Below are 12,121 nucleotides of genomic sequence, written 5' to 3'. Positions count from 1 at the left end.
TAAATGTATAGATTGCTTTGGGTAGTACAGACATTTTAACAGTATTTGTTCTTCTAATCATGAGCATGGAATGTATTTTCATTTCCTTTTGTCATCTTCAAATGCTTTCTTTTTTTTTAATGACTTTTCACAGTTGATTCTTTTGAATCCAAATCCAGATCCAAATGAGGTCCGTCCATTGCTTCATCAACAAGAGCCTCACCCCCCTTTCCCCTGCCCTCGCCTGGTACAGAGGCCAGGGCGTCTGTCCTGTAGAATGTCCCAAGTCCGGGGCTTGGCTGATTGCTTCCGTGTGGTGTCATTTAATGCGTTCCTGCATCTCCTTTATTGCCCAGAGACTGGAGTGAATTTGCATTCGGCTTTTGGCTTTGTGCGTTCTCTGAGAGAGAGAGAGAGAGAGAGAGAGAGAGAGAGAGAGAGTGTGTGTGTGTGTGTGTGTGTGTGTGTGTGTGTGTGTGTCAGGAGGGCCTGGGCATTTGCTGGGTACTTCCCACTCACTCACAAGGAGATGCTGGAAGCCCAGCTCCTCTGCCTTTAGTGGTGTTTGATCCGTCCCCACGTCTGGGAAGTGACAGCCTGTAAGGTTTGGGAGGAGTTGTTTCTGTGTCCCTGAGTCTTGGTTTCCTCATCTGTCAGAGAGGAGATGATGCCTTCTCCCCAAGAAGATCCATGTGCCTACAGATGCAAACACGCTTCCAGACCGCCAGCGGCCATATAGACCTCGGGCATTAATAATAATAATAATAATGGTTCTTGTGGCAATTGAATTTTTCTTTGAAAAAGTATTTCCCTTCCTAAGATACCTTTGATTGAGAACATGATAATGCTCTTTTTTATTGGAGAAAGCTCCCAGTACATTTATGAAGGTCAAAAGCCACCAGCTTTTTCACCAGTAGACAGGGCGAAGGAGCGGTGACCTCCTCGGGGGTTCTGGGCACTTGAAGGTAACAGGAAGATCAGTGACGCTCTTTGCGGAGCAGAGGTTTGTTTCATAGCCCGACTGGGGAAGACTGAAATTCCTTAGGCTTCTAGATCAGAGGGCAGGAGGCATCCCTGAAGGGGAGGAAAAAGCTATTGAAACTTTTATGGGATGGTTTCCTTTATCAAAAGAATCCTCTACATTCCAGCCCCTCTGACAGCATCTTGTAGTACTTTTTTTCTGAGGACCTGGAGGAGAACCTTTTAAAGGGATTTTGCTTATGGGTTGTCAGGAGCAGACCTGCTATTTAAATTTTAACAGTCTCGGCAAGCTTGCAGCTCAGAGGCTTGTGAATGAGCAAATCCTTCCCAAACTACTTTTTTTTTTCTTTTTTTGCTACAAATCAGAGTGCCTGTGAGATGGATCAGGTTCATTTGTATTAGTGCTCGGTTTAATCTCTCTTCCTGCCAGACCTTTTATCTTCTAGTAGGAAGAAGGAAAAGAATAAATAAAGAGTTCTGTAGATGCAGCCCGCAGACTGAGCGGGACCCCAGGGTACAGGGCAGACTAATAGGCCCTGTTGCCTATCATCAGCAGATCCCCCGGATGGGGTTACACACTTTGAGGAGTTGTTTATACTCCGAGTGAAGGAGCAGATCCCACTGGGCAGAATCTGGGAGGGATTCTGCAGGGTGCCCCTGCCCCGCCCCCCATGCCGACACTCACCGTCTCAGTCCGCGGGCTCCCCCACCGTCCTTCTGACTCTGCCCCCTTCTGAACTTGCGCCATACGGTGTACCTGACCGAGCAGGTGAGCCGTCCGCTTACTGCCAGGCTCTACGGGAAAAGAAGAAGGAGAGAAAGGACGTTTTATCGAGCACCGTGTCAGTCAGGTGCCGCTCTAATTCGAGTAGGCGGCCCTCTCGAATTAGAGCAGTCCGGGAGGAAGTTTCCAAAGGGAAGGTCTGCCCAGGTGTGGAGCCTTGTGACTCAGGACACAGAGGCAAGGGCTGCTGCAGGGTCCAGACAGAGAGGTGGCCTGGAGCTGCCCCCATGAGAAGAACAGGGCGATCGCCCCGTGAGTAAGAAAGAGCCCAGCCCTGCCGGGCAGGTCGTCGGGGGCACAGAACAGGGAGGGGAAGGTGGGAGGGGCGAAGGGGACGGTGGGAGGGGGACCGGATGTCCAGCACTGGGATCCACCGAGGGCCAGGCTTTGTGCTGGAGGCATCAGTGCGCGTCTCTTCTTCACCGTGACTGTCTTGGGAATTGTGTTATTCCCCCATTTTGTTTTTTACCATTTAAACAAATGTTTAATTGCGGTAATAGATGCATAACATAAAATCTGCTGTCTTAAGCAGTTTTAAATGCACAATTCAGTGGTGTTAAAGTACACTCACATTGTACCGCCAATCTCCAGAATTCTTTTCATCTGGAAAAACTGGAACCCTGTACCCATTAAACGGGACTCCCCGTCTCCCCCTCCCTCCACCCCTGGCAGCTGCCATTCGACCTTGTGTCTGCGAATCTGACTCCTCCAGGGACCTCATAGAGGTGGAATCCTACACTGTCTGTCTGTCGTGACTGCCTTGTTTTCAAGGCTTAACTGTGTTGGAGTGTGTGTTTGAATTGCTTTTCTTTCTTTCTTTCTTTCTTTTTTTCTTTTCTTTCTTTCTTTCTTTCTTTCTTTCTTTTATCAAGGCTGAATAGTATTTCAGTGCACGGAGAGACCGCGCTTGGTCCATCCATCCATCCATCCATCCACGGACGCTAAGGCTGCTCCCACCTTTTGGTTGTTGTGAATAGTGCTGTGAAGATGGGTTCATAACAAATAGCTCTTTGAGCCCCTCCTTTCAGCTCTTTGGGGTTTATATTTTGAAGTGGAACAGCTGCATCAAATGGCAGTTCTCTTTTTAGTCTTTAGAGGAGCCTCCGTACTGTCTTCCCCAGCAGGTGCACGATTCTGCATCCCACCATCAGCACACGAATCCCAGCCTCTCTCCGTCCTCACCCACCCAGGCCATTCTCTGCTTTCTGTAGAGTGGCTGTCCTCTGGGTGGGAGGTGGGTCTCACTGTGGTTTTGACTTGCCCCCCCCCAACCCTTTTTACAGAAGAAACTCAAACAGAAATAGACACCTGTACATGAAAGAGTGGTGGCCAGCCGTGGACACTTGTGTGTGTTGTCTTCAGAATGAAAACTATCTCCACTGGACTGTGACTTGGCAGGGACGGGCCCTGCTCCCCAACCAAGTCCAGTTGCGTGGATGCGACAGAAGCCTCTTCCACGGGCCGTGTGGACAAATGGCTGTTTTCTTTACAGGAGCCTGCTTAGCGAACCAGATCACCACGAGCCATTTGGTGCTTCTAGAAGGGTCTCAGACTCCCAAAGCAAAAAGGCAAATTGTTGTGAGGTCTTCTGGAGTTAACTGGGGATGCACACGTGGCAGTTTTAAGGAAACATAAAGAGAGGGGGACCTTCATCAAGCATAGATTACCTATATCACCGAGAATCAAAGGCCAAGAACACTGAAATGCCCAGCTGGTAGTGAGGACCGCGTTCCCAGAAAGCCATTTTTGGAAGCAGCTTTATTTGAAATAATTAAAAAAGATTCAGCCTTTGTAGCCCAGCTGGCTTCGTGCTGCAGAGCAGCGTACCTTTTTTGCTGGGGGATCGGCTAACTCCAGCTTAACAGTAGACAGCTCCCTGTGAGCAGGCTGCCCTCGAGAGCCTCATTTCGTTGTGAAGCGGTTTGTAGCTACTTCGTGGTGACTCCCAAAGACCCAGCGTGCATTCCCGATGCGCTCCCAGCACGGACTTGTGAGTCCTGAGCGTCACGTCCTTGGGTTCTTCTGCTGTGTGTGGACCATGCCCACAGCCCGCAGCGTCGGCAACGTGAGCCTCGCCTGACGCCATCGTGGAAATCATGCCTCGCCTCTCTGACCATCTCCGGTGTGGGTGAGAGGGAGGGAGTCTGGCACCTCTTCCAAGGAGCAAGACAGTTTGATTTCCGCAAGAAGCCCCCTCTCCGACCTCCCCATTTCACTTCACTGATAACTTGAAAATGCGGTTCTGGCGTCCTGACGATTCCAAATGAGAAGCGACAGTGGGTGTTCAAATTCGCTGCCAGGTCTTGTTTATTCCGGGGCATCATTCTGTGAAACGATGGGGCCAAAAAGCGTGTTTAAACTCTGTTAAAAAAAAAAAAAAAAATCCTACAAAGGTGTAGGAGCCCAGCAGAATCCCCTGAAGCCATCCAGGCGAGGGCCCATTTGGCTGACGGAGTCGCTCTTGCGCACCTGCCCGCGGGCTGGGTGCAAAGATATCCTAAACTCGCTGCAAATTTCATTACGCCTCCCTCCAGCCAAAGCCACTCAGGGGTGCGGTGCTGTAATGGGCCGCCACGCAGATGGGTTGCAAAATGCACAGCCCATCTGTCTTTATCATGCTCATTTCCTCTTTTATTAAAATGTTAATGAATATAGTTTTTATTTATCATTTGGTGACATGTGCGGCATCCTTTTCTGGGAGACAAATCTGCAATCTGCCTAACCGTGTGAGCTGACAGAGAGCGCAGGAGCGAGGAATATTTTGGTTGCGTTTAAACTGCCACATGCAGGTTGAGCAGAAAAATTCCTTCACTTGTTGACAGCAGCATGGGGGACGACGGGAGGTATGCTGGGCTTGGAGTGGGCCCCCGAGTTTCACGCCAGGCCCACAGGCTACCGGCTGTTAGTCATGTGGCCACGAGCCTTGGTTTCCACTTCTGTCACACGGGGCTGTCCGCTCTCTCTGCCCAGGAAAGCAGATGAGAGAACTTTATGGGGACGCGTTTCGCCTTCACTCGTTATCATTCAGACGTGTGCTCGTATGGTTCTGATTTCATTTTGCTCATTCTTTCAGACTCTCCGTGGAAAGTGCATCTGTCAAACGTCGGCCCCGAGATGACAGGCGTCACCGTGCGCGGCCTGACTCCAGCTCGCACCTATCAGTTCAGGGTGTGTGCCGTGAATCAAGTGGGCAAGGGTCAGTACAGCGCAGAGACGAGCAGGTGTGTGAGCGCGCGGCCCTCCGTGGTGACGAGGGGCAGCTCGGGCCTGAAAACAAGACGGAACGTCCAGTTAGGAGGAGGAAATAGATCCGAGGAACCACCCTGCCCCCTTAGCGACGTTGGCCACAATGTGTGCAGGAATTACTGTAACCAAGAGAGAAACACAGTCCCTCGTGTGTTGGCCTAGCGGGGTTCTCCCTAATCGCTCTGAGGGAAGTTTCGTAGACTTCCGTGGTGCCCTGGCGGGGCCGACACAGATCGTCCCGGATCGCACAGGCCTCTGCATACATGCAGTGCACAGCCAACGGTGTTTCTGCGCCCTCTGTCTACCCCGGCCACCAGCACGAAGGGAGCTGGTGCCGCTGTTGGGACAAGTAAACACCGGGCCGGGCTCGTCGCATCCCCGAGTGGCCCTGCCGCTCCCCCAGCCCTGGGGCGGCTGCTGTGGAAGCCCATTCAGATGTGACCTGTGAAAATGGCTTCCTCCCATCCACACATTCCCGCGTGCCCTCCCCAACCCGCCTGAGCGTTCACGGGGCCTGAATCATGGCATGATTGAGCTCTCAATGACTTTTTTCAAAATGTGGGAGTGTGATGTGAGAAATATCGAAAGAGCGAAAGGAAAAACAGTTTGGAAGGAGTCTCGGGCCGTGGGCCTGCAGACTGGCCCGCTCGGGCTTACGATCCCTTCCCGGGCGGAGGTGCCGCTCCTTCAGACAGAGTCAGGTCACCTCCCGCGCCTGCCCTGGTGCTCGCGTAGTCGGTTTTCCGTTACGTTGCCTTCGCTGTACCCGCTTCCTGCCTGTCCCGCTGGCAGGATCAGCCGTGTGCTTTGCTCGGTTCATCCCTCGATTTTCTAAAGTAGTTGGGCTCCAGATTCAGTGAGACAGAGAATGCAGATGGGGACCCTTGGTTTCGGGTGCCGATCTGTCTCTCCCTGCCCATGTTTTATGTCTAGGTTGGTGTTACCCGAAGAGCCGCCCAGCGCTCCCCCGAAGAATATCGTGGCCAGCGGGCGTACCAATCAGTCCATCATGGTCCAGTGGCAGCCGCCCCCAGAGACGGAGCACAACGGGGTGCTGCGCGGGTACATCCTCAGGCGAGTAGCCTGTGCTCGGCCGGCTCGAGGCTGTCGTCACGGAGTCAGGGCTCTGTTTCGCTGGGGGCGGCCTTGCAGAGAGCGTCTGCATGTCCGGCCGTAGCATGTGCACGCCAGAACCCCGCGCCGATGGTGACGTTTGGTAGAAGATTGAAGGGGGACATGATGAGTCGGGGTCAGGGTGTGCTTTCCATCGTGAATCCAGGGGCACACGTTATTTACTGTAATGATTGTTAACTAACAGTAGTGCAACCGATTTAATCATTAGCCAGTCGTTCCCATGCTGGCTAGCACGTTGTTCAGTATTGCCAGGCCCTCTAGTGTTTCAAAGAAATGTTTTAAAAACCTACCTTTTTACATGCGATCTCACAGCTTTTAAATGTCAGAAATGAAGTCGGCCCGTTTTGGACCACAGTGCAGGCCGAGCTCACTCTTCTGCAGGCCATATGTGGCCCCACGTTGTGGCCGCTTTGTTTTCTCTGCCTTGTGAGGGTGGTCAGGCTTCTAAGGATGTCGAGAGGACTCTCCCAGATCTCGGCTGGGTTTGAGACAAGGAGTCCCTTTTGCCAAAACTACGGCTAATTTTGAAATTGCACCAGATGTGATCATTGCAGTGGTTTGTTGACACAGTAGCAAGCAGGAGAAAGAAAAGCAGTCTCGAAGGGCTATTATGAAATCGCTTCCCACAGACCGTGTAGCCACGGACGCGTTTCTTCACCGACATGCACTGCGTGTCCCTCCCCAGCCTCCCCAGCGGGTGTCCGCCACTCCCTTCCTCCCAATGCCAGGCCTCTGCCACCCATTCTGAGCGTGTGACCAGAAAGTATGGGTGAACAAAGGTCTCAGGGGGCTAGATGTAATCTCTTAGACAGATATAAGAAGTTATGAAGGTATAGCTTTTTTAGCTCCGTTATCTTTGCATGTGGAGGACCATTCCTTCCAGTATATATTTATGTAATCATCCATTCATTTATCACACCTTCATCCACGTGCACATATAATTAGCCAATCACCAACACTTCCTGCTATTCTCAAGTCTTCCTCAAGCATGTGAATTGTCCTCTAAACATAAGCTAGGCCATTATCCACCTGAAGGGGTTTAAGTGTGACCCCTAGGGGCCCACGGGGGCTGGAGGGCTGGAATCGGCACTCGGGGTCTCTCTGGTCACTCTGCCTCCAAGTGTCCTCCCCCTTCCAACAAGAGACCTGGCACAGGGGCACCTGTGGGCTCTGGGCGGTTCCCAGATCCCTCTAGAAAACTAGCTGGCCACCCACCCCCCCACCCAGGTCTCCTGCCCGCTCCTGGGCCCTCACTTCAGCTGTCACTCTTGTCCCATGTTCATCAGCTAATGAAAATCATTGCCTTGCCCTCCACCCGGCCCTTCACATGCTTGTCATTTTGGCCGCCTCTTTCTTTTCTTGAGCACACAGAAAAGGTTCCTCAGGCTCCAGCTGCCAAGTAAGGACTTTAAAAGTCAGCCTGCAGAACCAGGCTCGGGGCGTGGGGCTTAATAATGAAACCCCTCTGATGTTACAAGTCCCCGTCGGGGACTGCACATTTCTCCATTTTGTGGGATTACCACTGTTAAAAGGATTTTCTGTGATATGTTGGGAGAGTCGAGTGCTGGGAAGGAGGGCATCTGTGTTTGCAGGGGTTTAAATTAAGGAAGTCCTAAAATGAGGGTGCCCTATCCAAGGCCTGTGAATATCAAAGTTTTCAGAAATTAAAGACCCATGCCAAAACAAATTTGCTTGGAAACATTTCCGAATAATCCTCCGGTCTGCAAATCAGCTCTTTTTGCAAGTGTGCATCCTCCAGGGCACAAGACTCTGTGTCAGAGCCTTAGCACAGCCCATGGAAGAACAAAATGGAAATAAATCACCGTCGCGGCTCTGGCCGTGAGAAGTAGTTAGGATGTGTGCACAGTAATAAAATATTTATAATAATGGGCAGGGTGCTTCTTTGAGAGGAGCATAGGGGTTATGTCCTTTAAAAACATTCTTCTGTTTATTTCCATATAAAAAAATGATCTTGTTCTGTGCGAGACAGTCTCCCAGGCAACGTATCCCACCAGTGAGAGGGCGATGCCCTGTGCTTCTGTTATTAATTGTGACCTTCCCAGACATCCTGCGAATGTTACAAAAGCACCCGAGCCGCGGGTCGGAATGGGCCAGCCTGCCTGCTGCAGAAAGGAGAGGAGGGCGGCCGCTTCTAAGACATGAATCCTGTGGTCTGTTCCACACGATCCTATAAACAAGGGTCCAGGAGATACGGTTCATACGGGCTTCACGTACTTCCTGGATAAGCAGTGTTCTCATAACCAGAAATACTTACAGGGTGCTTCACACTGTCACGTCTCCTTTGTGCCCATCGTTTGGTTTTATTCTCGCGAAAACCCAGCGGAAGGCCACTATTATGTCCTTCCCGGGAGTTCTAAACCAAGGTTCGGAGAAGTTAAGAGTTTGCTTGAGGCCGCCCAGCTCATCAGTCGTCTTCCCAGCTCCTTCTGGAGCTAACGTCTTTGCTTTTCCCTGGAATGTGTCGTGCGTAGAGATGCCTCCACATTAATGAGATCTTCTCAAGTGACTGCCCGGTATGTGCCATATTATTATGGCACATAATTATTTTGTTATGTTTTTTTTTTTTTTTTTTTTTTTTTTTTTGTTATTATGAGTGGTTCTGGGCGCCATTCACACGCCAGGGCGCCCTGGTGCTGCCGTGGGGCCAATCCTTGCCTTCTTCCAAACGGCTCTCTCACCGTCTCGGTGCTGTTTATTTTGTAGATGGGGAATTTGAGTGGGAGTACCTGGCTTGCGGGTTGTCCCGTGCCACGCCTGCGTCCCCATGGGCCGCTGCCTTGAAGGCCGTGATGTTACGTAAATGAACTTAACCCCCGCTGGGACGCAGGTAGTTCAGTAAAGGAATATCAAGTCAGTTCGTGTCAGAAGTGGATGGAACAGGAAAGCAGAAATGTGGTGTGGGGCGCTGGCCCCTGTTTTTGCCCGTCACGGGATCACCGTCCGTCCCCCACGCCTCCCGCCAGGCGAGCCGCACCTCCTTTCAGGCGAAGGCAGGAGGGGGCCTGGGACCTTCTCACTATTCCAGTTCTGCCTGTTCTTGATCTCGTATTTTTCCCACCGCACGGGTCTCACCTGCACACACGGTCTGTGGCTGAAAGGCTGCCCTCGGGAAGTCCTGCTTTTCTCGAAGGACCTCATGTTGCAGTCTCTGTGCTTCCTACTGTGCTTTCATCCTCTTTGGAGAGCTCTGTTTTCCCTTGAAGGGCCTCAATTCTGGCTTTCTTCTCCCCTCCCCCACTGACGGCAGTAGCCTTGTTGGGCCTTCCCCTCTGTGCCCAGGCGCTCTGCCCGTGGCCCCAACCTGCCATCAAGAGTCCTCTTGCCCTGTGTCCCCTCGGCCCTCACCCCCTCCCTCTCGTCAGCCAAAGCCACATCTTCCCGAGCCAAGAGCCGCTGCTCGGACAGGATCTGGAGGCTTCGGGAGCTGTGTGGTGGCCAAGGCACTGTCTCCCGCCACCCGCCCCCGCGCTCCACCCTGGGGAACCAGTGCACTTCTAAAAACCCAAGTTGTGAAAAGCATTCACTACCCCGAATAATGCCACAAAAGCCCTTCGGTAGTACACGTGGCAATTGCCTAATTTATACGTTTTCTAAGTCCCGAGTCGTGCGTGTGACTTTTGAACACAGATACAGCGTGGAAAGTATTCCTCTTGTTCCACACAGTTCCTTCTCGAGCACGGGTGAAATCGGCGTAGAGCACCGTATTAGGGTCAGGTGCACGCCACAAGAATTCCGCTTTGTGTCTGCTGCAGCCTGGCGACCGCAGCCAGCCCCGCCACCATCGGGAGCCGTACACGGAACCCTGCGCCCGTTTCGTCCACGAAGGCCCCCTAACAAACGGCCCAGCCCATCCACCTCAGCATGCGACCAGTATTTTAGAAGTGGGAACACCACCGAAAGCCACTCGTTCTGGTTCTGGGGCTGCGTGAACAAATCTAGAATCCCTAGACGGAAAAGGCAGCGGGCCTCCCGCCTCTCTGCTTTTCCCCACGTTTCAGGACCACGGGAGGAAAGCTGTCCCTCCACAATCGTTATTTACGGCAACACCCGACACGGGAGCCGTGCCTGGAATTTCTGGTGCTAAGTCACCGCGCCCCCCAGGCGACTTACACTAAAAAGCTATAATTTTTCTTTAACCGTAACACAGTCGCATTCCACAGTAACACAGTCGGTTCCATTTTGCCCAGAGCTCATAATCGCTGTGAGATTCAGTGACACCGCGTCTGAGGGGTTGGCTTCGGAAGCGCTGTTGTCCGGGGCCGACCTCTGGCTTCACTCTTGTTCACTGACTCCGCTTCCCTCCAACTGCGTGGAATCCGTGCGGGTACCCCCGCATCCTGGTTCCAGCCGTCTCTCCACATTGCGATGCAGGTACCGCCTGGCCGGCCTGCCCGGGGAGCACCAGCAGCGGAACATCACCAGCCCGGAGGTCAACTACTGCCTGGTGACAGAGCTGATCATCTGGACCCAGTATGAAATCCAGGTGGCAGCCTACAACGGGGCGGGCCTGGGAGTCTTCAGCAGGGCCGTGACCGAGTACACCCTACAAGGAGGTAAGCTTGCTTTTCCGCGAGGTTGCACGGTCTCTGTCGGGGAGCAGGGCGCGTCGAGTTTGACGAGAGCACGTTAGAAGAAAAGATGAAAGGGGCGCCTGGGCGGCTCAGTCGGTTGAGCCATAAAATGAGGGGGTTCGGCTCGGGTCACGATCTCGCGGTTCGTGGGTTCGAGCCCCGCGTCGGGCTCTGTGCCGACGGCTCGGAGCCTGGAGCCTGCTTCGGATTCTGTGTCCCCCTCTCTCTCTGCCCCTCCCCCGCTTGCGCTCTGTCTCTATCAAAAATAAATACATGTAAAAAAAAAAAAATTAGAAATAAAGATGAAGGACCTGGTCCTCCAGGGGGCAAGTAGAAGGGAATTCCTCACCTGTAATTGAGTTTCTCTATTCCTCAACTATCGCAATACTGTAGAAGGGGCACAGAGAACGTTCCAGATGCTTTCTTCTGGGCACTTAGGCCAGGGAATATCCACACACATCCTTTAGTTAGCCCACTTACTCTCAGAAAGATCTGTGGAATTGCCTTTTTCTAAATGGAGTAATGGTATATTACATGGTAAAGCTGGCCGTGGAGTCCCATGTGATACCATGAGCGTTTTCCAAAGAGAACGATTATTTAGAATTTTGTGTTTAGTAATGCACTATGATTATTGGTAATGGAATTTGCAACTCGGTGTGCCTTTTTTTTGGGGGGGGGGGCGGTTCTTTTTCTGTTATACAAGCCAAATAACTTACTAGGTGGGTAAAAACTCCTCCCCACAGCACCCTTCCGAAAACGGCCAGTCAGGGTGTCGTAAAGCCAGTGGGGTCTTGCCTTCATATGCTGCGACCCAACCCCCTCGTTTTATGGCTGAGCCCCCCACTGTTTTCTAGAGGACCCGGGTCTCAGCCCCAGGGAGCGCTGGCGTTTGGAAGCACCGTCCACTGTCGGTGCTCCCAGCAGGAGAAAATGGACCCTGTCTTGGCACCCCAGTCCCTGCCCGGGGAAAACGGTTTCCCCACAAAATCGACAGCTCTTCCCATTCGGGAAGAGGCACTTTTAGCCTCTCCCGACTCACAGGTGTGGGTTTATTTGCTTAGGCATTTTTACTGCCACCAGGCCTTGACCTTTTTGAAATGATGATATTTCTAACTGCCCACTTCTCTCCCCAAATCATGCCTGAGACCTCATGTTCCTTGATATTGCATACCGTTACCGTTATCATCACCCCTGATCGATCGGCTGTCTGTCGTCGTCCATAAGTCCATAAAGCCTCCTTTATAAATTAAGTCAGTTCTGTCTCCATGGTGAGATATGTGCCTGGCGGAAATACTTAACATGCAAGACAGCCGGGAAGGACCTCCTCGTCCGCACGTGAGTCTCGATTACTCACCGGAAAATGGAGACGGCTAAGTACCTGGACAATTAATGTTTGCTTTAATTC

General features: G+C 52.1%; 1 protein-coding gene across 1 annotated transcript in view; it reads left to right on the top strand.

Annotated features, from left to right (window-relative positions):
• SDK1 (sidekick cell adhesion molecule 1) overlaps positions 1–12,121 on the top strand; it is a 526,124-nt gene that overhangs the window by 338,412 nt on the left and 175,591 nt on the right. Inside the window, 3 exon segments of the mRNA XM_049639338.1 lie at positions 4,818–4,965; positions 5,924–6,064; positions 10,517–10,698. Of these exon segments, the coding sequence (XP_049495295.1) occupies positions 4,818–4,965; positions 5,924–6,064; positions 10,517–10,698 (471 nt within the window).

The sequence above is a fragment of the Panthera uncia genome, chromosome E3 (genome assembly GCF_023721935.1).
Source record: "Panthera uncia isolate 11264 chromosome E3, Puncia_PCG_1.0, whole genome shotgun sequence".
NCBI classification, from domain to species: Eukaryota; Metazoa; Chordata; class Mammalia; order Carnivora; family Felidae; genus Panthera; species Panthera uncia.
Note: the sequence above shows the minus strand (reverse complement) of the source record. Positions and strands in the feature narration are given on the sequence as shown.